This window comes from Desmodus rotundus, chromosome 5 (assembly GCF_022682495.2).
Source record: "Desmodus rotundus isolate HL8 chromosome 5, HLdesRot8A.1, whole genome shotgun sequence".
In the NCBI taxonomy this organism is placed as follows: Eukaryota; Metazoa; Chordata; class Mammalia; order Chiroptera; family Phyllostomidae; genus Desmodus; species Desmodus rotundus.
This window is the reverse complement of record NC_071391.1, coordinates 162,764,417-162,788,921: the sequence shown is the minus strand read 5'-3', so window position 1 is coordinate 162,788,921 and position 24,505 is coordinate 162,764,417. Positions and strand designations below refer to the sequence as shown.

Sequence of the window (24,505 nt, the reverse complement as noted above, 5' to 3'; positions counted from 1 at the left end):
TGTCTTTGCTTCCTGCCAAGGGTGGCCCAGGTGGCAGGATCTTGGGCAGTTGGGGGTAATTAGAGTCTCCAGCCATCTCTGTCCACATCCACTTTCTGTGAGACACTATCCTGGGTCCCGTGGGGAAGGAGACATGAGTGGGTTTGGTTGCTGCATCCAGCAGTTCAAGCCCCCCAGGAGGTGGGAGACACAGACACTCTCTGTGGCCTCAGGGGGAATAACGCAGAGCCCAGCAAGGTGCCAACAGAGTACCGGGCGAGGCGGGGGTAGGGGGAGGAAGAGGGAGCAATGAATTCTCCTTGAGGACATGCAGAAGGAGCCACCAGCACCAGCAGGCCCATGGAGCAGCAGGGTGTCCATGAGGAACGACCAAAAGGACGTGTCTTGCACATCATGCTCACAGGCAGGGCCCCCTCTGGCCTGGCTTGGAGCGGAAACAGTGGGTGGGTTCAGGAGATACCTGGGGCAGGGCCGGCAATAGCCAAGTGCTTTCTGGTCCACTCCTGACCGAAGCCAGGAGTTTAATCATTTCCACTGGAGCACAACGACTCAAATTAAGTCAAGTTCTCTGGCTAGCATCTCAAAATTAGAAGCATGAGCAAATTCATTCCAATTTTAGAGAAGACACTAGAGTTTATTAAGATCTACTATAGCTCAATTGCCTTCTGTATGTTCATTCCCTTAGCCCTCACTACAGCTCTGGAAGGTGGTCCTTATTAGCCTTGGTTTACAAATGAGGCAATGGAAGCACAGAGAGGTTAGGTAACTTGCCCAAGGCCACACAGCTTGAAAGAAACATAGCCATGAATGAAGCCCCTACTGGTCTTATTCAAAGTATATGCTTTTTACCCCCTGGCCCACGGATTATGGAGGAAATGGGATGTTGGGGACTGTCCACGGATGGACCGAGACCTCTCTGGGCACGGGGGAAGGTGGTGCTGGGTCGGACGGTGAGCACAGGAGGAGTTGGCTGCTTTATCCTGAGGAGCAGAATGATGGGGGTGCGGCCCCACCGAGGGGCACACAGAGCGGCCTTGTCTCAGGAAGGGAGTGCCAGCCCATTTCGGGAACTCAATGGCTGCTGTTGACAGATTGGGCTTGGCGTTTAGACAGACGGGCCTTGCTGTGTGACTGATGAAAGAGACAGGAAAGTAATCGCGGGCTCAGATTTTAGCCGGACCCTTAGCTTGGCAGGTTTCCTGTGTCTGTGGGCCTTTTAAGATAAGTGGATTTTCTGCCTCTTGGAGCAAACCTTTTGATATTCTAGTCTCACAAAAAGAAAGAAAAAAAGCTGGGGGAGTCACTTCAAGGAGAGGCGGGAGCTAGAATATTTTTCTTTGAATGGACTGGAGTCTGGAGTCTTCTGCTTTAATCTCCTGGGAAGGGCCCGTTGGGGCTGACAGAGAGGCGTCTTGGACCAGGCCCCGCCGCCCCTGCCTGTTTGTTTTGCCTGCTCGCTCTCCTCCCTCTCTGGCAGATTGGTCTTCAGGCGACATTCTTAGAATGCTCTTGGTTTCTTTGTCTGCCTGGAAATGTCTTTTTAAATGGGCTTTTCATTTACCGAGGCTTCATTTTCTTGTCAGGGCAGCCCCCCTGTTAGGTAAAGCGCCTTTAAGAAAGAACCTAAGACCACCCAGTTTCTAACCAAAAGTTTTAGCTTGGCTGCGCCAGTGAACGTCATTAAAACAACTGCGTGGAAAAATGCTCCCTTTTCGGAAGTCAGCAGCTTCACTGAAAGCAAAGATTCTCAGGCGTAGGGAATTTATCGGGCATTCTAAAATTGTACCCAAGTGTGTGACCCCAGGCAAGTCACTCAACCCCTCCTTTTCCTCCTGTGTAAAGTGAGAACCATGTGAGTGTGTCCTGAAGCTGGGACCAGGATGAAATACAATTACAGAGGTGATCCAAGAGAAGCGTCCGCACAAGTGGCCCTAATTACTGGTGGCTGCTATTTTGATTATTACATAAAATGTTCTCAGGCTTTACAATGCTAAAGGAAGTAGTAAAGATGGGAAGACAAGAGATGCTTTTAAAGTCTGTTTACCCGCCAAAGGAAGATAACCCTTTTGTCATGGATTGGTTGGCATATAGGACATAACTAAGCAAACATTTTTCTTATTTTTGAATTCAAACTTGAGTCTTCTCTCTGTGTATGTTTCTTGATTAATACATTGTTTGCGGGGACCACCGTATATGACACATACCTTTACATGATAAAGCACACCCAGAAAAATAAGTAAAGTGATTGGGTAAAGTAGGTAGGACAGACGTAGGATATTTTCTTCGTCACGCTCACTTTGGATATAGGCTGCCGTGAGATGGGGCTCTGTGAGTACAGGCAGAAACTTCCATGATAATTGCAGGGTTTCATGGGCTTCCAGGGCGACAACGAGAACACTGGGCCCAGAAGGAGGTCTGGTGGCTCCTCAGAGCGCCTGCTTAGTCTCAGAGGCCAGCTTACTGGCACTGTCCCTTAGAAGTTTAGAGGCATGCCGTGGCTTCCTGTGAAGTGGGCCATGTCTTGTCCACGAGCAGGGAATGGTAATACAGATTCACAACCCCCCACCAGAGGGTGTCTGCTCGCTTAAGCTCCTTGACACTTCTTTTCATAGGAGAGATTCTCTGGAGACGGGCTTTCAGCTGCAGGCCAGGTGCTAGCTGTGTGTCATTAGACAGGCCTCACAACCTCTCTGAGCCTTAGTTTCTTCATCTATAGCATAGGGATCAAAGGAGGGACAGCAATAATACCAGATAGGACTGTTGCTAGGATTAAATTAGATAATGTTCAGCAGTGTGGCCTTCCTTCCCTCGCAGTGTGTGGTTCACCGTGACCTTCAGCTGCTCTGCTCCTGAGATTCTGTCTGTCCGCCCTGCATTTGTAGGCCTACATTTCATTTATTTTTAAATGTAACCTTCACTTTTAATACATTTAAATACGCATGTTCTAAAGAGTCTATGCTATTCTATTCTAAGCTTTAGGATGAAAAACGTGTCTCCTAGCCTATTTCCACTGCACTTCCTGCTTCCTAGAGGCAGCCGGCTTTTAACTCTAGTTTTTTTCTCTTCTGGAATTCACCTCATTATTTGCAAATAATAACTAGGGCTGCAATTCCTTATTTATTGCTGGGTCATGTGTTAATTCTTCCTGTGGAATAGGCGAATTTAGCTTTTTCACACCTCTTCCTGCCTCAAAATGCAGCCTCACAGCACTTTCCTTTCCCCACCCTTCCAGAGTGGTCGTCACAAACTCTGGCTGAGTCGGCACTCCGCGTGGACTTGCCGTGGGCTCTAATGAAATCTTCAATTCCCGTACAACCTCGTGTTTTTCCTGCAGTACTATCGTTGCTTTTTTTGGTTTACTTGAGTTTTTATCAATCTATCAATATCTTACCCCCATGCTCTGCTCTGGCAGAACCTGCGCAGCTCCTTTCAACAGAGTGGACCACCTCCGATAGCCATACCTGTCCCTTGTCTTCCTCCTGAGGGGTCCGTGTGGAAGACGCCTGCGGTTCCCAGGCCAAGTGCATGGGAAAGTGCTGCAGGGGTCTGGCACAGAGACGCCATCTGGGGAGAGAGTGCCAGAGCCACCCAGGATGGAGGCCTTTGCCCCGTGAGGCGTTGGGAGGGTTTAGGCTTCTGTGTTTGACTGTGAGCTAGACCTGTGGCTCCCCATCAGACAGGTGTGGGATTCCATGCCTCCACTTCAGCCTGCTCTGCCCGCTGGTCCCCAACCCCCCTCCTTGCCTGGCCGGTGTCTTGTCTGTATGATCCAGACTGCTGGTCCAGTGGGGACCGACCGAAAGGGCCACGCCGTCTCCTAGGGTCCCCAGCACTCCTGACCCTGATCACGGCATTGGCTTCATGTGATTTCAGGTCAGCATTCGACAGGGAGCGGGCGCGTTTTCTCTGTCGTTGTTTGCTTATAGACACGAAAGCTCTGATGCTCGCTCAGGGTTGTAAAATAAAACGCTCCACTTTGTTTGAGAACATTTCCTGGGCTGCTGTTCTTTCCTGTTTGTTCCTCCTCTCCCCCCCATCTCCTTCCACCCCCACCCTGGGTTCTCTCTCTTATCTTTCCATAAGAGTCCTTTCAGGTTACTTATCATCTCCAGGACTTGAACTTGTCATCTTTAGAATGGGCTTCATAATATCCTCTCCTGGCTGCCGTGCGTGTTGGGTGAGGGAGCCCGCCCAGTGCTTTGCACAGAGACGCTGGCCAATGAACGTTGTTTGTTTTTTTTTCCTCTTTACGGCTCCATCCACATTAGGCATCGATCTGCTTTAATGGGTGGAGTCCCCTGGGCTCTGGGTGCCAATCAGCTGTCAGGCGAGCTGAATAGGGCCTTGGGAATGCAGGGTCTGGATGTCCTGATCAATCTTTGGGTGCGATTCTGCAGGGGCTCAATGTCAAATGGGCTGAACTTCAAGCTTTCTGTGTGTGTTAAACTCCTCAGACAGAGCTCTTCAGAAACAGGGGACATTTCTGATCTTATTAATTGGTAGTGGCTTTAAATAGTCCACCTTGAATCAAAAATAATGCAAGCATCCCCAGATGTGGCCGGGAAGCCCTCACTCATGTACTGAAGTGTGCAGCTGGTCCGGGAGACAGGCAGACGAGGGGGCCCTGGGGTTTCTGCTGCCGGGGCTGTTAGAGCTCTGGCCTCTCTCTTTCAGGAGTGCTTTCTTTTTATTGGGGCAAATTCCTGAAGCAATGCACCCCACAGCTCATTTCCCGGGGCTGCAGCCCAGGCTGACTGAGGGGCCATGCTCAGGAGTTATTGCCACTAGCAGGAAGTGTCTGATGTTGCCACTTTAAGTTGGAAGAGGAAAGGCTTCCTGACAATAGAGGCAGAAAATCAGTGAGGTGACACCAGCTCTCTTTACCTTCCAGAGGGAACCGGAGCTGCCAAAGGGCACCAGCAGCCCCGTCTTGAAATGGCTCTGCCATGGACAGAACAAGGACGGGGGCATTTCTTACACACGCCCTGCGTCTCGGCCAGACCAGCCTGGCTGGTGTGAGCAGTGTGCACCACAGTGAGTGAACCAGGAAGCTGCTGTGCTGTGAGCACACTGGAGCCAGTCTCTTGTGCTGTGTTTTAAGTCAAATTCTACTTTGAAAATCAACAGTATAGCCCTGGCCTGCTGGCTCAGTGGGTTGGAGCATCGTTTCGTACATCAGAAGGTTGCGGGTTTGACCCTGGTCGGGGTGCAAATGGGAGGCAGTTGATTGATGTTTCTCTCTCTCTCTCAAATCAATAATAAAAAAATATTGGGGTGAGGATTAAAAAATGTAAAAAAAAAAGAAAATCAAAAGTATAGTAGACAACATATATATAAATATTGTCTATTTCACATAGGAGACTTGAATAATTTAGCCCTTTCATCACTTGGAGAGGGTTTATACATCTCCTTTCTCATATTGACAGCATTTAAAAAAAAATCCATTCGGTGTCCCCCCCAAAGAAACAGTTGACAAATTTAAAAAGTTTCTAACACTGCAGTCATGGTTATAATCCAATACAAATTAGAAAGAAATACTATAAGGCTGGCCCCTTCCTCTCCATGCCTCGACTATTTAGACATTAAATATATACTCTGGGTAACTCTCAGATTGAAGAGGAAATCAGAATGGAGATTATAAAGTATCTAAAAAGAAATGAAAAGGAGAACACTTTGTACTAAACCCACGTGCTGTAGCAGAAGAGGGGCCCAGAAGAAAATGGATAGCTGTGTCTTTGTTATTAAAGAAGTAAGAAGGAAAATAAAATTGATGATAAAGAATGATTTTAAGAAGTTTGGAAAAAGTACAAGCCATGAAACCAAAAGAAAATGGAAAGAGGGAAACATAAAAGCTAAATTTAATGAAACAGAAACTACGTGGAAAGCACTAGGAAGGGCTGTAGACTTAAGTGGCAGATCTTGGGAAGGACAAAACTTTAGAGATTTTACCAGACGTCTCGTCTGGGCGAAAAGTCTGGGCGAATATCTGCTCCTTCATGCCGTGGAATATGATGCAGCCTTTAACATGCTTTGTTTTCAAAGCAGTTGTAAGAGGGCTGGGAGAAATGCTTTCTTACATCGAGTTTAAAACGTAGAATAAACGGTTGTGTTGCAGAATGATTACAGCCTAGTGATAATCTCTCATCTCCCTCCCACCCCCAAGTTCTGAAGGGAGTTAAGTCTGGAAGAATGCATTACAGTATCACAGCTGAAATGAAATGCTAGCTACCAGGCGGGGGAGCCCCCCATACATGGTGCTGAGAGCAGCCCCTCACAGAAGACCACATACTGTATGATCCCATTAATATGCACTTTCCAGAGCAGGCAAATCTACAGCGACAGAAAGTAGATTAGCAGACGCCTAGGGCTGGGGGCTTGGGGGTGGAGGAGTTGAGAGTGACAGGCATGGGCTGTGAGGTTTCCTTTCGGAGCTAAGAAATGTTCTGAAATCGATCACGGGAAGATCGCACAACACTGAGAATATGTACTTTTGAAATGGGCACTTGCAGTGGGGAAATGGTATGGTGTGTGAATTATATCTGAACCAAGTCTCTACCCGCTCCCCCCCCCCCAAAAAGTCACAGTGCTTATCTCGGGGAATGGAAACATCTGTGATTTTCCTCACTTTCCACCCTCTTTTGTAATTTCCCGTTAGAATTCTGCATCACTTGTCTAGCGAGAGCATAATAAACCAAAAACAATTTTAAAGGAAGAATGTTAATAATTGGCCTTTTAGCAGCAAAGACAATGATGGGAAATCTGTAGCCTACTTCCTGGGAAGCAAGGGGAGGCTGAGTAGTCCTCAGACCTGGGGGCCGGTTGTATCACCAGGCTGTCAGCTGCATCCCATACACAAAGTCACGCAGGGCTATTCTTCCCCGAGTCCGGGAAAGGAAAGCCTCATTGGTCTGGGGTCTCTCGGGGCAGGGTCACAATGTGGGGAAAAGCTGGGGAGGACCCAGAGACGATTGATTTCCAGTGACGTATTCTATGAGGTGTCAGAGGCTGCCATCCGAGGGCGAAATTAGAGAAAGCTGTGACTTCTATACCTTCCTGTAATTGCCCGGCGCTGGCTGGCGGCGGCTGAGACCCACCTGTGCCCCACTCTCTGCAGAGCGGGGGTTCGCTTTCTGCCTCTGGGCTTCACGTGCGGGTCAGTCTTTTTAACCAAAGCTGAAATGCCATTTTGAACAGAAGACTCCGTTGTGCCTTTTGAAGATGGGAAACTCCTACGCGGGACAGCCGAAGACGACGCGGTTCGAGGAGGTCCTGCACAACTCCATCGAGGCCTCGCTGCGCTCGAACAGCCTGGTGCCGAGGCCCGTCTTCTCCCAGCTCTACCTGGAAGCCGAGCAGCAGCTCTCCGCCCTAGAAGGTACGTGGAGTATTCATGTCTCTTCTGTGTTGTGCCCTCTGTGTTGGCCGCGGAACTTGAAACTCTCTCCTCTTCTGCTCTGTGGAGGAAATGCTGAGTCGGGCAGAACAAAATTGTTAGGAAAAGAAAGTGGCACATAAATTCATACTTGGCAAAAAATAAGAGTAAGTTTCAGCTATAAGGTTGCAAAGAATAAAAATTATTCATGGGACTAGCAGGAGAAAGGACGAGGGCCGTGTTAGGCTGTTCTGAATTGGCTGTGCCTTATTAAAAGGTTTGATGTTCTCACTTGGATAAGTGAGAAATTGTAACGTGCTTTGCTTTTACCTCTGCTGCTTTCTTTCTATCGGTGCTGTAATTCCAGGCCCTGTCTTTGCAAAGTAGTCTAGTGGTTTCTCTTGCCATAGCAGGTACTGGAAGCCTCTGGAAAGTTTTAAAAACCAAGGACAAACCTTTATGAATATCACATGTGCTAGGGTTAAATAAATTATCTTCAGGCCTGGGGACACCTTTAGGGTTGACCTAATCATCCAGAGAATGAGATGGTTGTGTTTTTCAGTCTTCCCCACTTTGCAATTTTATAGCTGGGTATCATCATGTCAAAGGTGACCACACAGCAGTCCGCGGTACGGGGCTTGTTCCTGTGATGAGTTCTTTGTGTTTTTGTCTTTCACTCGCAGTTACCTGCAGACTTCACTTAGCTATGGAAGCGACATAGGGCTGTGGTTTAAAACAAACGTGAATTCACTACCACGGAAGTGTGCAGTCTGCCAGGCCCTATGAGGGTCACAGGGTGGACACGATATGTGTGTGTCAGTGTGTGTGCGAACCTGTGTGTGTGGTGGGGGTGGGGATAGGCAGGTGGGGGGGGGCTGCCCATCAGGAAAAGCGAGGCAGGGACCTGCTTGTGTGACACAGAGGGTCCCTTACGCTAGCCGTCCTTACTGAACTCACCAGGCAGATGGCAGCAGCTGGGGCTAGAAGCGCGAATTAGGAAAACCAAGGGTTCCCTCGTCTTCGCATGGAAAGGAATAGTTTCTGGCACAGGAAACATTACTGGGACTTCGTGGGGAGATGAGAAACAGGAGCATATTTTATAGCAGAAAGACTTGGGAAATACGTATTAAGTAGCCACCCTTAACTTCTTATGGCACTGACAGTCTTGGTTGCTCAGGATAAATTCACGATAACAGTAATGATAAATAATTTAGTGCCTTTGCGCGGCAACCTAAAAGCTACAAAGTGCTTCACCTGCACCAGCTAAAGTAATTGAATCCGTGGTTTGGGAAGTTGGAACACTGGTTTGCACGAAGGTGAAGGACGCTCACCTGCGGAGAGTGGGGAGCAGGTGTCTGAGGGTCGCTGTGTCTGAGATCTCCACAGACACCCCTTCGCTGCCTCTGCCTGGGAGGCTGCATCTCAGGGTGCTCCCATCTGCCAGTGGGGCACTGGGCAAGTGACACTCTCCGGGGACAGTTTTGCAGCATTCGCCCCAGTGCACCGTGTTGTCCTTCTGTGTGCTTTTCCCATTGGTCCAGACCGGATGGGGACAGCCTCGTGAGGTTTTGTTTTTACAGCAGGGGGAGCTTGGTGGGCAGGGGCAGCCTCATTTCAGTTTGCTACATGCAGCCATAAGCCACGCTCTGCTCCAGCCCCTGGCTGGCACCTGCTGCCTACACCCTGCTGCGGACGCCTTGCACAGGTCGCAGCCCCGGTTGTAGTGTCTGCCTGTTTCCACGTCAGGGTCTCTTATCTTATCGCCATCCTTGCTCAGACAATAACCTTCCTGACAATCTTTCTGACCAGGGCGCTGCTGCACTAAACAGCCCTCCATCCCTAACAGACTCTGTATTTGCAGGGGGTGACCCAGCAGGGCCCTGGTTCCTTTGTTCTTGAATCGGGGGTCTCACCACCTCCTTCTAGGGGAAAATCCTTTATGTGTTATTTAGTGTTTAAAAAGGAAGACCAACCAGACTGAAAACATACCGGCCTGGCATTTTGAGGTAAGTGTTAGTTAAAGAAGATGCAGGTAAATATCCATAAACCCCCCGCCCTCGAATGCCATACAGTTCATTAGCAAGCACCTCAGGATAAGCAGCCCCAAGCCCCGGAGCAAAGTGCTGCCGCAGAACCTCTGGATCCCTGCTTCTGCCAGTGGTCCTCGTCCCGGTCGCTGGTTGTGTCCAATGCCATTTGAGATCGAGAGCCTCCCTGCTCCCGGAAGACCTCAGCCAAAGGTCTGGTTTCCTCCCTCCAGGTCAGGAAGCCTCCTCAGGCTCCTCCCTGGCTGACTCACTCATCCCTTCCCAGGCCCTGGAATGTCTCATGTAGACCTTTGACCTTTAATCCTGCTTTCTTAGAGACTGGATTTTGAGCTTTCTTTGACTTTGTGAGGCTTAAGACCCTCCTCTTTCATGCTTTCTGAGAGTCTGCATTCCTGTTCTTCTCTGCTTAGCAGAATAACGCACTGGCATTTCTGCCTGTGCCCTCGGCGCTTCCGAGACTTTCCCTCCCCTTTTCCCTCTGCTCCTTGTGTCTTTGCCGTCCCCTCTGAGCCTGGAGCACTGGCTGCATGTCTGGGTTTTGCAGAAGAGCCAGTCTATGCCACCCCCGCCACAGTGCCTGTGGTGAGCTGTGTTTTGTGGCTGGCCCCCCCGGGGCCTGGGTGTGACTGTACCTTCTGCGGAAAGCCCCCTTGCCTGCAGGGAGGGGCAGGAAGGGAGCATCTGCAGGAGGCTCCTCAGTTACCTCCCACCCCCTGGCTGTTCCCTGGGTAATCTTTTACACTCCTTTCACCCCTTTCGTGTCCCCTACACTCAGGACCGAGACACCAGGCTTCTTGCCTCACTCCTGTGGCCTTCCCAAGGCCATGGGTCCGAGCTGGCTCAAAACGTCCAGTTTCTTCTGCCTCTTGCCCCTCATGTACCTTTAAAATGGTGGCCACTACGAGGTTCTGACGCTGGCAGCTGTGCTGATGAAATCGCCCCCGGAGGCTTCTCAGGGCCTGAGTTCTCCACGTAGGTGTCCCAGTGCCAGTGACCTCGTTTTACAGGGGCAGACTCCATGCACAGAAAGGTTCAGGGACGTCCCCAAGGCCACACAGACGGTGGTGGACCCAAGTCCTGTAACTGGAGTCCCCTGACCTCCAGTCCCGTCTCTTTCCGCTGCACACGATTTCATCATCCACCTAGAACCCCGTAACCCCTGGGTGGGTGGAGGGCGCGAGGGACAAGGCAGAGGGGAGCGGAGAGGTGGCTGGCCGCCAGGAGGCCAGCACTCCAAGAGGGCATGGAGCAACAAAGAAGAGACCACTGTCTCCTAGCCTAGTGTATTCAAGGACGTTCAGGGTGACCCTGTTTCATGAAGAAATCTGTACTCCTTATTTAAAGACAAGTTGAAAGAGACTCTTTTTAAAAAACCAAAATGTCTGTTAAAAGTTGGAAAGACTATACTTCAACAGACCTGAAAATCCATTGACTTGAGTGCCCCGTTTCTCTGGCGACACTGGATAAACGAGGTGTTACTGTGCCGCTGGGGTCCGCCGGGCAGGTGTGAGCTGGGCGCTGCTCCTGGAGGCGGCATTTTGCTGGGCACCTGGATGACCAAGAGGAGTAGGGGAGGGCCCCCTCCCCAGGAGCTGCGAGTCTGCTGGGAGCAGTGGGGTTCCCTCCCGTGGCTAATTCCTGGCTCTCCTGGCCAGTTCCACATTGGACATTACTCCTAAGACACTGTCATGGAAAGAGAGTTTCCTCAGCTCACAGCTTGCCTTGTCCTGTGCTGGAAAGGCTTTTTGTGTGTGGGTGTGAAAAATTGGGGGTGTTTGCATTTCTAGGGGTGATACCAGCCTTCTTCCCTGGGGATGAATCATAACGCATAGTCGCACCATTTTCTCATGTGTGTGAAGACTGAGTGTGCAACTGGTGGCCAGAACAGCAGCTCAGGCATCAGACACACCTGGGAGCACGCCCCCTGTGCCCCTTAGCTCTTTATTGGACAGCCGTGGGCCAATCAGAGGTCTCTGAGCCTCTGCGTCCTTATCTGTGAAACGGTCCATGTTACCACCATGGCACCTCCCACACCCACATTGTTGGAGTGCCTGGTGTATGTGGGGTTCACGCTCCATCCTTGTCAACCAGTTATTGTGTTGCCCAAAAAGTCCATTTAGTTTTTTTCCCATACAATAAAAGACACATTATTCATTGTCACTAATAACTTTATTGATTTGGCTATTTTGAGCATATCAGCTCTCTCCCACTATTGGCTTCTAGAGGGGAGAAGCCTGGGGTGCTGCTAAACGGCTTCCAATGCATAAGACAGCCCCACAGCAGAGAATTATTTGGCCAAAATGTCAATAGTACAAGAAACTTCACAAACCACTTTTGACACGTTCGATCAATCACAGCACCTTCTTCACACACTGCACAAAGATATTTTTGCATTTCAGTTGTGTTTTTCCTTTCTTGAAATAATAAAGCATAATACATTGAAAGTGTTGTATATTTTCTTCCATCTTCAATATTAAAATGGCTGCACAAAAATTCATCAATTTTGATAACTTTTTAAAAAATGCACACTGATATGACAACTGTCACAATACAGTCTAACAAAATGGCTTCAAATGAAGGTAAAGACAACTAAGCATAGTGGAGCCATCTTACGGCAAAAACCAAATGAACTTTTTGGCCAACCCAATACCTACAGACCGAACCCCAGTGTGCATGCAACTCTGGCGGGTGGGAAGGGACATGACCCTGAATTTGGAGCCACGAGACCAGGCTCAGAGCCTGAGTCTGTGACCTTGGAAGAGCCACGCCCCTGAGCAAGCTTTGCTTTCCCTGTAGTGCAGATGGTGGGAGTGCCCGACCTATAGTGTGGGGTGAGGACTGATTGATTACTCAGTAGCTGGGACTTGCTGACTACTTACCTCTGCCTTCCTCCCCTCTCCTCCTTCCCCATCTAGGCAGTAGCCGCGTTGACAATGAGGAAGAGGAAGAAGAGGGGGAAGGGGGGATGGAGCCAAGCTGTCCCCCAAACCCCTACCAGATGCACCCTCCGCCAGAAGGATGCTGCACCACGGACGGTGAGCCCGCTGCCCTGCCAGGCGGTGCTCGCTGCCCAGCATCTGCAGCTGTGAGCGGTGGGCATCCCCTCTGCCCGTGGCCCCCACAAGCAGTGGCCGGGGCGACCTCCTGTGCCTGCAGCATTGGCTGCACCGACACCGTGGGGACACGGTCAGGCTCACAGCCCCTCAGCCGCTCTCTGGACAGGTTCAGCTTTATGAGTGGATTCGGATCCCAAGTTCATCTTTCCATCCTAGTTATTTGAAAACTAAAGTATATTTTCGCACCTCAGGTGTGGTTGCACCGTGCAAGTGTTTAACTCAGAACTGATTGGTAGGAATAACCTTTCACACCTGTTGGTATTTCACTGTTGAAAAAGCAGATACACGGTATCTCAGGAACCCTGTAAAGTCAGCACTGTTAACCGCACAGGGCTGTCAAGGAACTGAGATGCCGGGGGGTGGGGTGGGGGTGGGGTGGGGGGGGGGGAACTGCTCGTCCAGCGATGCGGCCTTGCACTTGGTGGGACACTGGATAGACTCCTGGCTCTGCCGCTCACTGGCCAGACCACCTCTGAGCTCATTTGCCCTGTCACCAGACCAGTCAAGAGGTGTCACTAGTTAGTGATTTAGGGTAGTCAGTTAATTAATTAAAATAACTGAGCCTCTGCTCTGAAAATGTGGAAATAACAGCTACAAGATCTCCCATTGACAGAGCTCCACAGGTAAGCAGACACTTCACTCAGGCTGTGGAAAGTGCTAGGTAGGGTAGGCGGGGCAAGCAGGGGTACACACAGGAAAGGTTCCTAACACAGGTATGGGAGGGCTTCCTGGAGGAGGAGGTCCTTTAGCTGGGTTTTGAAGAATTAGCAGGAGTTAGCCAGGAGAATGTAGGAGGGTTGGGGGGAGCTGGGCCCTTCCAGGCAGAGGAACAGCATGTGCAAAGGCTTAGCGGGCAGAGGATGTAGCCTGTTTGGGGAACAGCTGGAAGTTTATTGAGACAGGGGCCTGCGCTGGTAGGGCTGGGGGAAGTGACCGGATGGGTCACGCAGGCTGTGCGCCCTGCATGCAGGCCTGGACTTGACCTTGTGCAGGATGGTCAGCAGGGGAAGGAATCCGCTCTCACTGGGGCTGCTATTCCAGGGAAAGGGGAGCCAATACATGGGCTCTTCAAGCGGTAGGATTTCCAGTGTCCAGGTGTTAAAAGGCCCCCTAATTAAATAAGAAGATGGTGGACTCTCAGTGGTCGTTAGAGTGACTTTCAAAGAATTTCTGAGTAAGGGCAGTAAACACCCTGACTGCCCACAGCCTGCTGTCCCCAGCTCTTCCTGGGGCAGCGGCCACTCTGAGACCAGGGGGGCCCAGGGCATGGGGGTTGAATACCCGGATCTCAGAGAATTTACTGAACTTCCCCAAGAGGATGAAGGGGAACCACCCAAGCCGGAGAGTCAATCTGGGCCCCATGCTGGCTCAGTGGCTTCGAGCCAAGATTTAACCTCGCTGAGCCTCGATTTCCATGTCTTCAAAGTGGGGGCAGAAACACTTCCCTGTAGGTGACGGAGGGGAGCTCTGCAGAGTTGCCCGGCCTGGTGCCCCACACAGTGGGCACACGGGTGTCCTGTCCCCTGCCTTCCACCCAGGGGCAGAGGGACACACTGGAGACAAGGTGTTGTAAGTGGTAAAGCAGGGCCACGCGCAGGAGCATCCTTCTGAAGTGCTGCAGTGTGCAGGGAAGGCCTGGGGATCTTCGGGGTTTGCATCAACTCTCACCGTCCCAGTCAGAAACTAAAGCAGCTTCGGGGATCAGGCCGAATGTGCCTCATTGAGAAAACCCTGGAAAGGGCCCATCCCCCCAAACTCAGCTGTTTCCTTCTTTTTCTTATTTTTTTCCAAATAATTTTGGACACTTATTTTTTAAATAGGAAGTATAAGTAGGTTTACAGTTGGGAGTATGCAAAACAGTTTATTCTCGTATTATTTATTTGTATTACAACTGTAAACCTACTTTGCCCACCCCTGTATTTAAAAGCTCGTAAGTACAGAGGTTCAAAGGGAAGAGGGTGACGGTCTCTCTGTGAGTGTCCTCTGTGTCCTGGGCGCCCAGGCCCCTCCCGAGAGGCAGCCAGGGTCACCGGGTCCTCGCCCCTCATTCCTGCCGCTCTCCTGCCCTCACACATGCACAGTGCAGGCTGTAAAAGTATGTAATCACTCGCGATTCCTTGCAGATTTATCTTGTATAGATTTTTAGTGACACTGTGTGTTGAGTTTTTCCTGTTGAGTTTCCTTCATACAGTCGCTACGTGGGGACACTAACAGCCACGCCAACACGGGGCCGAGCGTTGTTAATGCCCGTGCTGATGGTGTTATCTGGCAGAATGAACTTTACAGTCGGCCCCGTGCAGAGGTGGGGTTGGTCTGGCGGGGTCCAGACGGTCCTCTTCCCTTTGTCCGTGAGGACCTGGTTCTGGAAGGTCCTCGGCAGCGTGCGTGAGCCCCGTCCGTTCCTCCTAGGCTTCTGCCAGGCTGGGAAGGACCTGCGCCTCGTCTCCATCTCCAACGAGCCCATCGACGTCCCCGCAGGCTTCCTCCTGGTGGGGGCCAAGGCCCCCGGCCTGCCGGACCACCTCCTGGTGTGCGCTGTGGACAAGAGGTTCTTGCCGGATGACAGCGGGCACAATGCTCTTCTTGGTAAGCTCCTCCTTCCCCCGAGTCTTGGCTCCGTCTGCCTGGTGGGTGGGGACAAGGGAGGCCTTGGGTGGTGGTGGAGAGGCCACCTTTGGGGTCCCTTCATCAGCATGTCACACACCCTGTTTATGTCTTTCTGGAGACGACTTCCTTGACGAATGGCATAGAAATGAGATTTATTTTAAAATGTGAGTACCTTCCTGTAGAAAGCCCATCAATTAGTCTTCGTTTTTTGGTACCCGTATTCCTCAAGCCTTCCCTCCGTGCTTACCTGGGTCAGAAGTGGGATCCCAGCCCTGGCCTAGACCCTCCTAGGAGCGATCGGACGTGAGGCAGAAGGAGATGAGGCTGAGCGCTGTTCCTGCCTCCAGAACGTACATATCCCGAGCACCCCCTGTCCGTGCTCTCCTTGGCTTCCCTCTCACCTCTCAAGAGGTGTCATTCTTGTCCTGGTTTCATAGGTAGGCTTGGACCTGTTAATGAACTTGTCCAAGGGTACATGAGAAAAGGAACAGGGTCAGGATTCAAACTCAGCTCTTCCTGGCTCCACATTCTATGCTTTCATTAACTACTATACCTCATGGTCCTGTGTCCTGGTCAAGGTCAGCGTTGGAGAGACCGTGGCTTTGACCTTTCAAACAACCAATGGCTTTACAGAGACCTCAGTGTTGGTGCAGAGCCGAGGCCAAGTTTACCAAGCCTGGGTCCCTCTGTTCCAACATTTGCTGAGCCCTTACTGCATACCAGGCCCCCCTCTCAGCGCACTCCCCCGATAGTGGAGCGAAAATCGGGGCGCTGTGTGGTTTGGACCAGGAGCCCAGAGGGCTGGGTTCTAGTCCTGCCTGTGACCACAGGTCACCTATGGCTGGTGGGCCTCAATGTCCTCATCCTTGAGGTGGGGAGGGGATGCCCACAGTGCCCCAGACCCTTCCGCGGTCAGGCCCCTTTGCCCGGCCCTGCATTCCCTGGGAGCAGAAGGGTTGGTGATGATTTATTTCAGCGGTGGCCTTGGGGACAACCTTCACTGTAGCAGCCAGTTTGACTGGGAGGGTTTATGGGAAAAACGTCTAGGTTAACTCCCCTCCCCATTTCTTCTGTACTCTCCAGGGGTACAACACCAAAACTTCCAGCTTCATGCTGGGCGGGTAAGCGCATGTCAGTGGGGATTTATTGGGCGCGCCTTGTGTCCGAGGCTCTGTGCTCAGGACCGAAGGGTGGGAAGGGGAGACAGTGAGGGCTGACCCAGAGGGAAAAAGAAATATTCCTGCCATAGGGGGCAGGGGGCAGGGCACAGCCACACGTAAACTCTGAGACAAGGCAGATGCATGCTGACTGAGGGGACAGGCATGGCTCGGGGACAATGACCGGGGAGAGAAAAAGTCGAAGCCAGCTGTCTTTTTTGGGCAGGTTCATAGGCTTATTGTAACTAGTTCTTAAAAAACAAGAAAAATCCCAGAGTCATGGATTGCATCTCAGATTTAATTTGCTCATAAGGCTGCACTGTGTTGGGAAGATGGCCTGGCGGCTCGGCCGGCGTTTGCCTGAATTCCACCACTTGGGACTGTAAAGGGCCCGCGAGGGCAGTAAATCGAGGAGGTTCTGTGTTTGGAATGTGGAGACAAGACTCTTTCAGGTCGTTCACCAGCAGGGCCGGAACCGCTTTCACTGCCCAGGTGGAGTGCAGAGGAAGTGGTGTCTGTTAATTGCTCGCCAAAAAGCCATTGGAGGTGGGTAATGAGGGCCGGTTGGTAATAACCCACGCTTTCTTCTCTTAAAATAACTCTATGCTCTCAGCTTGCACACTTAACACTGTTTAGGCTTCCTGCAATTAACTCTGATGTCTGCATAGGACAGGGTGGCCCCACAGCCCTCGGGGACCGGGCTCAGTGCTTTTTAGTGACCTATATAAAATGAAAGCTGTGGATAATCTTGGGGGAAGCCCTGGCTAGCCCCTCCAACCCCTGCCCGTAATTGATAATGAAGAGAGTCTTGTTTTAGCGACTTTGAGTCAACTGAGGGATTTTGTCTGAGAAAACCGAGAGATTAAAATCCAGGTGTGCGTTTCAGTTTTTGTTTATGGTAATTTATCTAAATTGGCTGATGTCTGAGATATAGGAGAGAAAACATATAAACAGAACATTTTAGATGGGAGTAAGCAAGTTTTTGTTCATTCAGGAGGCACATATTTAAGCATTTTTGGAGTGTATAGCCACATACGGAAGGTAGGCCTTGAGTTTGGCTGGGGCCCCAAAGCTGGGCAGACCTGGCCCTTCCCCGGGAGCTCGGTGTCTGGTGGGAGAACACAGGTGAAGGGAGCCTCGGATCCGCGCCAGGTGACCACAGAGACACAGCTTGGGCAGATCCCTGCAGTGCGCTGTAGCCCAGCGAGTAAAGCACCCTGGGGATTGCGGAGGGGGCCCAGCGCCCAGTGATGGGAGGGAAAGCCCTCCCAGCACACATGGGCTTCCAGCTGGGCCCTGACAAAGGAGGGAACCCTCGCTCATTGGAGAAGAACACAACCATCCGGCAGCTACTTTATGGAGACTTATCATGTGCCCCAAACCATGCTCAGTTGAAAGAGCCTGGTGAGGTGGGCACATTATTACTAGCCTTTGTGGATGAAGAAACAAAGGCCCAGAGAGGTTAACCGACTCGCTCAGGGCCACCCAGCTAGTTAATGGCAGGCCCTGGATTTGAACCCAGTTGACGTGGCCCTGGTCCTCGTGTCTCAGAGGACAAAGGGCAGGTCAGGTAGTGGGATCTTGCACCTACAGGAGCCCAGCACGATGGGGGGATGGCGAGAACCTCCTGTGGCTGCCACAGAGGGTGCAGAACAAGGCTAGTGCGGTCTTGTTCAGAAAAGGCCGCAGCCTCCAGGGAGCCGTTTGCAAACTGCAGGGTCGGACCTAAGAGCCAGCAGCCTGACATGTCTGTACTGCTGTCTTCAACAGCCGCCAACACGTGGCCGCCCCGTTTCACTGTGATTCTTCCTCTCTGCATTCCAAACTATTTTGAGGCAAATCCCGGACGGACATCATGTCATTTCATCTGTAAATGATTCCATATGTATCTTGAAGATAAGGGCTTTTGTTGGAAATCCAATAACATCCTTATACCTAGAAAATGTAACATTAAGTCCTTCATAGTCTCAAATCTTGAGTGTGTTCAAATTTTGTGTTACAGATTTCTTTTTTACAGTTGGTTCTTTAAGATCAAAATGAGATTCTTCCAAAGCATTTGGTCGCTAGGCCTCTGAAGTGTCTCTCATTAAGTCTCTCTTCATTTATATGTCCTTCCTTTATAGCTTTCCCTTTATGGTTTATGTTTTAAAGAAACATCGGAAGTAGTCAAGTAAAGCAATTACCATGTTTTAGTTTGCATTTTAGAAAGATCTCTTGGCGGTCACACGAATAATTGATTTTTTATTAAAAGAGAAACCGAGGCAGGGCAACCGGGGATGAGCCTGTTGCAGGATTCCAGGTAACTCCCGACAGTTGGAACCTGTGTTGTTCCCGGGTGGGCCTCCTGCAGCCTGCCCTCAGCTGTGCGCTCAGAGGCTACTGCCCGCCACGTCTAAGGAAGCCACTGTGGGTGCTTCAGAGAGGAATCATGTAACTTGGGTTCTGGAAGGAAGCTCAGGGTTCATTTAGACCTCACCTTCCCTGTTATGGTTGGGACACTGGAACCCGGAGAGATGGAATGGAGCCACTTCCCCCCCGTCTCAGCACCGTGAGGGCCTAGGTAGGGTCAGACTTCAGTCTCCTGGCCGCTCCTGCCCCAGCTCTACTCTGTAATACAGCTGCGCCTGTCTGAGGGGAGAGGAAGAAGCAATGACATTTGATGAGCACCTACTATGTGTTGAGCACATGGTGGGTACTTTGCCCTCCTCCTGCTCCTTCAAGATGGATATTTTTTGAGGACATGCCATAGCAAAATGGTTCAGTCCCAACCCCCAGGCCCCTTGTGGGTGAGCTGCTTTCTCTCTGTGCCCGATGCCCCTCATCTGTAAACTGGGGAGCCTGCGAATTGTTTTATAGGGCTCCTGGAGGTTTAAACAGGAACATTTATCATGTAAAGTGCCTGGCACCTGGTCAGTGTGCAATAAATGTTTGCTGTTATCATGTTTACAGATGAGAAACGCAAAACTCTGAGATGTTACTTAACCTGCCTGAAGTCACACAAGTAGGGAGTTGAGATTCGAACCCGGGTCCCTCTGATTTGCAAGTGTGTGCATGTTCCTCTATAGCGAAAAGGGCAGGAGGACAGGAACTTTCTTCCCAGCAGAAGGGAGAGCCTGACTCGGTGGCCAGCAGGTGCTCAAGATGTGTTGGTTAAACAAACGCCACCCGCAGCAGCTTCAACACGACTGGACCCGCAGGAAAATCGTGTGGTGCCTGTGTGTGTGGTCAGGAGTGAGACGTTTTTATGGGGCATTTCCCATGGGACAGTTCGTGGACGGAATGATTTCTCTCGAGGCTGGGTATTTGCGCCTGGCAGGAGCTGGAGGGTTGGGGCTCGGTGGCATGCTTTCTAGGCCTGTCTCCTGAGGAGACTATTATAGGCGTCCAAGTCCTCAGGGGGACTTGCAAAGAGAATGACTTACGATATTCTTCCTCATGAAAACGTTTATTGCCTTTCAGACAATTTCTTGGAAGATTAGAATTACCTCATATGTTCAGCTGGGGTGGTTTCAACCACTTTCCAGTCCCCTGGGCCGGTTGGTAAGCCGCCCTGTGGTTTTCTCGGTCGGCCCTCCCTGGCCCAGGGTCATCTCTCTAAAGAGCAGCGGATTCTTCTCACCAGAAAGTGTGAGCCGACACAGAAGGGCAGTTTGGTGTTGGCTCCCTAAACACCTACCACACCAGGAAGACCCAGGTTTCTGCTTGCTTTTTGGAGCCACAAAGAGGAGCTCTTACAGTCCGTGGTTCCCACCCCCGCTTCTGCAATGGCCCCACAGTCCACCTTTCTCATGGGACAAAGCCCTGTCCACTGTTTCTGGACAGGGATGGCAGTGCTGGCCATGGCAGTACTGGCCTTGGCAGAGCGCCCTCACATCCTTGGTCTTGCAGCTGTTTCTTGTTCATCCATCTTTTCAATGCTTGGGCTCAGAATCCCTTCCAGGGAGCTTGGGAGTTTTCTCTGGGCCTTAGATGGCTGTTGAGCTGTTTATCTCAAGGTTCCCATGTTGGAGGCAAAGGGGCCAATAAGAATGTTAGATGACTACTTCAACATGTACCAGAAATGTCCCAGTGCTCACTCTTATACTTACCTTGTTTCCTCTCTCCTTCCTTCCCTCCCGATTTTTACTGACGCTCTGCCCCAAGCATTAGTTTGCACGCAGACACTTACGCACACAGAGCAATGCGCCTCCATGCAGTCATACCATGATCCCAGCACTTGGGACACATGGGAAAGTTATGGGGGATAGACACAAATCTCACTTATAAAACTAAGGAAGAAGCTCCAAGGCCCTCTGAACAGTATAAAGAGGCTGCAGAGGTCCAGGGAACAGTGAGCCCAGCCCTTTGGGGAAAGGAAGTCTCTGGAGGGTGGGCATTTGACCTGAGCACTGAGTGATGGGTGGAGTGCATGCAGATGTGGCTTAAGTGAGGTAGAGTATGTGTGTGCTTGGAGGCAGGAGAGTGGCGGGAGTGGGCAGCGGGAGTCCTTTGGAATTAGGCATATTTAACAGGGGTGTCAAACTCATTTTCACCGGGGGCCACATCAGCCTCAAGGTTGGCCTCAAAGGGCTAAAAGTAATTTTAGGACTGTATAACTGTAACTACTCCTTAACTAGGGGCAAGGAGCTTGGTGTTGCTGCTAGGTAGCAACAAGGTGGAGGGCCAGACTCAGCCCGTGGGCCTTGTATTTGCCCCCTGTGGCAGAATGAGGACCAGAAATAAAGCTGGAGATGAGGGTTGAGGGGCTTGGGGGCAGCCTTGAGTGCCACGCTATGGGTCTAGACCTCATCCTCACGCTGGACTCAAATGCCACACTTTCTGTATCTACTTTAGACTATTGCTTGGCCTCTCTGGTCCTCAGGTTTCCCAAAAGAAGGTTTGGCTGTCCTGATTGGCTGAGTGGCCTGTCTGGATGGCAGTGAATGGGCAAGGACATCACGGCTTCTCTGCGCACGTTAGTCCCCTTCCTGTCCCTTTAGGAAACCAGCAGACGTAGAGCATGGTGTTGGATGTTTCTTTGGGGCCTTTCCTGTGTGCTCTGCTGTAGAGGGAGTAGGATTCTGGGAGGTTAGACTAACCTGTACTTGTCCTGCATCCAGGCCAAGAGATTGACCCTGATTTCTAAGGCCTTTCAGGGAGTATGAAATCTGCTTAAAATACAGCAGATCGGAGAACCCACAGGTTTCCGTAGCGTAGACGTCTCATCTGTCTGTGGAGGTGTCCTGAACTGTCACCGATGGATGCTGTTTTGGACTCGGGCCACCGGCTCAGTTTACCAGGCGTGAAAGCAGGCCTGACGCAGAGCCGCGCAGCCCTCAGGGCCTCAGTCAAAAGGACCTTGGTAAACTTGTCAGCCAGAGAATATGGAAAAATAAATGAGTCTCAGCCTCAGTTGCCCCTCCCAAAGGGCCTGGGACAGTCGAAACCAGCTGTACCTAGGGCTGGGCAAGGGCTTAAGGACGGTCTTCTTCAGGTAGGGTCATGCGACAGTCAGGTAGCAAAGCCGATCCGCACAGCTGTCCGTAGTCACTGGTGGTTCCGGTGAGTACCGTGGGGATGGACGTGACGGTTCCTAAGGGCTTCTCAAGCGTCTTCTCTGGATTTTAATAGTTCCTAGGAGGTGGATTTGCCATCGCCACTGCGTAGACGGCCTTCCCAGAGCCTAGCAGCTGATGGCAGCCTCTGTCACCTCCCAGAAAGGCCCATTCTGGCCTCAGGTAGCAGGACGCTGACCCCGTGATAGCCACCCTTCGAGCAGAGCGTCTCCATTCCCCCCGCCGTGGAGCCCCCAGGCCCCTCCCCACCATGCACTGTGGAGTGTTCTTCATTGCTTTGCAGCAATTCTTTGAATCGAATTTATTGACCCCAGGGTGGGAATCTGCACTCTTACGAGGTCTCCTAGTGTATCTAGCATCAGTGTGCAAGTGCTGGGGTTCTGTAACTGGGCAGCGTGGAGGACGCGGGGACATGCCAGGGTCCTGCAGGTACTTGGTCAGTGCAGACAGCTGAGGAGACTGTTCTCGTCCTGGGGAGTTTGCTCTTGCAGGCTTTCGGATATGCCCCCAAGCAAGTTCACTCTTCCAAGCTTGCCCGGGCCCATCTCCATGGCCAAGTCTTCTTGGCCTCCTCCTGTTGGAGTCAAGGCCACCTTGCCCCCTGCGGGCTCTCCGGCTGGCGGTAGAGGACGTGAATGGTCAGAGTGTTGATGAACCGTGTGTTATCGGAAGAGGACTTTGGAGGTAAGCTGGGGACAGTCATGCCTCGTCCGTTTCTTCTCCAGGATTCTCTGGGAATTGTGTTGGCTGTGGAAAGAAAGGCTTCTGCTACTTCACGGAATTCTCCAATCACATAAATCTCAAGCTGACCACTCAGCCCAAGAAGCAGAAGCACTTGAAGTATTACCTGGTCCGCAACGCCCAGGGGGCTCTTACCAAAGGGCCTCTCATTTGCTGGAAAGGCTCAGGTGAGTGGTTTGGCTCTGCAGGGCGGGTGGGTGACAGGGTGTCCCCTGGGTGGGCCAAGGTGCCAGTCAGTAGGACTTTGCGAAGAGATGGCTTGGTAGCAGGCACGAAGACATGTGAGGGGTCAGTGTATGTGATTAAAATGCCACTTCGTGTGACGGGTGTTCTGTTTATAGCGTCAGCCTACTTGTGTGGGCCGTTTAAGGGTTGACAGAGGGCCCTACATGCTGTGCCTTCCTGTGGCCAGTGGCTGGAAGGTTCTCCAGTGGGTGACTTTGTCCCCCAGGGAACATTTGCCATTGTGCAGAGACGCTTTTGATTGTCCCAGCTGAAGGGTGCTACTGGCCTGTGAGGAGGCGGGGCAGAGCTGCTACCCAACATCCTGCAGCTCATGGGACAGCACCCCGTCCCACAAAGAATTATCCACTCTAAAATGTCCATGGTGCAAGGTTGCAAAACCCCAGTTTAGAGAAACTTGGCTCGAGTAATGTCCCCCAGTCCCCGAACACAAAGACCAGCTTCCCTAGAAGAAGTCTCTGGGCCCCATGCCTCTCTCTCTGTCTCCCCTGTGTGGGCACGGGCGCTTGGCTTTATCAGCTGTGGGTGGGGGAGAGGAAGGGGTTGGATTTCAGAGACCCAGCCTCAGCTACTCCCTGAGATGTCCCCACGGAGCTGGTGTGGAGGGGTATGTTCTAGAAGGATTCTCAATGAGGCGACCGGGAGGACCAGCCTTTGGTCCCTTACTGTCCACACTGGTTTACTTCCAGCCCCCTGGAATCTCCCAGCCAGCTCCCACGAGCAGAACAAGGGCTTCAGGAGGAGCTGGCTCTGGGCCAGCCCCTCCCCCACCATTCCTATCATCACTCTCCCTTTCTCTCTCCTCCTCTTACACCACTCAGTAAACCTTGATGTTCCTTGAGCTGCTACTATGTGCCAGTCCCTCTCTGGGTCCCGGGGAGGCAGCAGGTCTTACCCTGGGGGACTGGTGAAGGGTTTTGATCACCTGCTGTGGCCGAGCACCTTGCAGGTGAGGTACATCCCTGGGGCTGAGGGCGACTTGTGGGCTGGAGGAAGGTATGGGCTGTACCTTTACCTTTGAGTGATGGGCAGTGATTGGATAATGCACTTGTGTCATCTGCTTTTCTCTTCTCCCCAAATGCTCACTATTGTCCTCTCCTGTCAGTCAGCGTGTCCCTCAGATGGACTGCCACCCTTAGAGCACGGGTGTCCGAGTACCTGGCTCTCCTGCAGGATAAACCCCAGGCTCCGAGCTCATCTCTACCCGGTGGGGGCAGCAGTGAGCTGGTTTTCACGACCCTGTCTTGTTTGCAGAGTTCAGAGGCCGCCAGACCACCACCAGCCAGTGCTCCAGTTCCCTCTTCCCGCCGCTGGACAGCTCGGGGCCCATAGCTGCCTTCTCCGGTGAGCCCACTCCTGGCACGGACCCCAGCATCCCCAGAGGGGCACAGCCTGCAGGTGAGGCGATGGAGCAGCCCCAAAGGAGCAGAGCCCTTGGCTGGCATGCCAGCGGTGTGGCTGCTGGGTGATGGATGCTTCCAGAGAGAGGGGGGCGTGCCTCGTGTTCTCTTTTCTGCAGCGCCTGTGCATTTTGTCTTGAATTTGGGAGAGTGTTCAACACAGAATGCTTTGGTTTTAATTTGGAAAGGTGCTCTGCATTCCTCTTTGCTCTGGTACATGGTCCCCTTGTCGGTGGGCTGGTGGGATTGCTCGGCAGCCCCAGTCT

At 51.6% G+C, this 24,505-nt stretch overlaps 1 protein-coding gene across 6 annotated transcripts in view; it reads left to right on the top strand.

Annotated features, from left to right (window-relative positions):
* Window positions 1-24,505, top strand: part of GREB1 (growth regulating estrogen receptor binding 1) — a 102,657-nt gene that overhangs the window by 33,165 nt on the left and 44,987 nt on the right. For all 6 annotated transcript variants that reach the window (XR_011651270.1, XM_071221581.1, XM_053925572.1 and 3 more), the window contains exons 2-6: window positions 7,195-7,375; window positions 12,336-12,455; window positions 14,946-15,122; window positions 22,581-22,763; window positions 24,094-24,237. Coding sequence is in view for 5 of the 6 variants with exons in the window: in XM_071221581.1 (XP_071077682.1) it covers window positions 7,219-7,375; window positions 12,336-12,455; window positions 14,946-15,122; window positions 22,581-22,763; window positions 24,094-24,237 (781 nt within the window). In the remaining variant the exon portion in view is untranslated. The remainder of the gene's footprint in view (window positions 1-7,194; window positions 7,376-12,335; window positions 12,456-14,945; window positions 15,123-22,580; window positions 22,764-24,093; window positions 24,238-24,505) is intronic.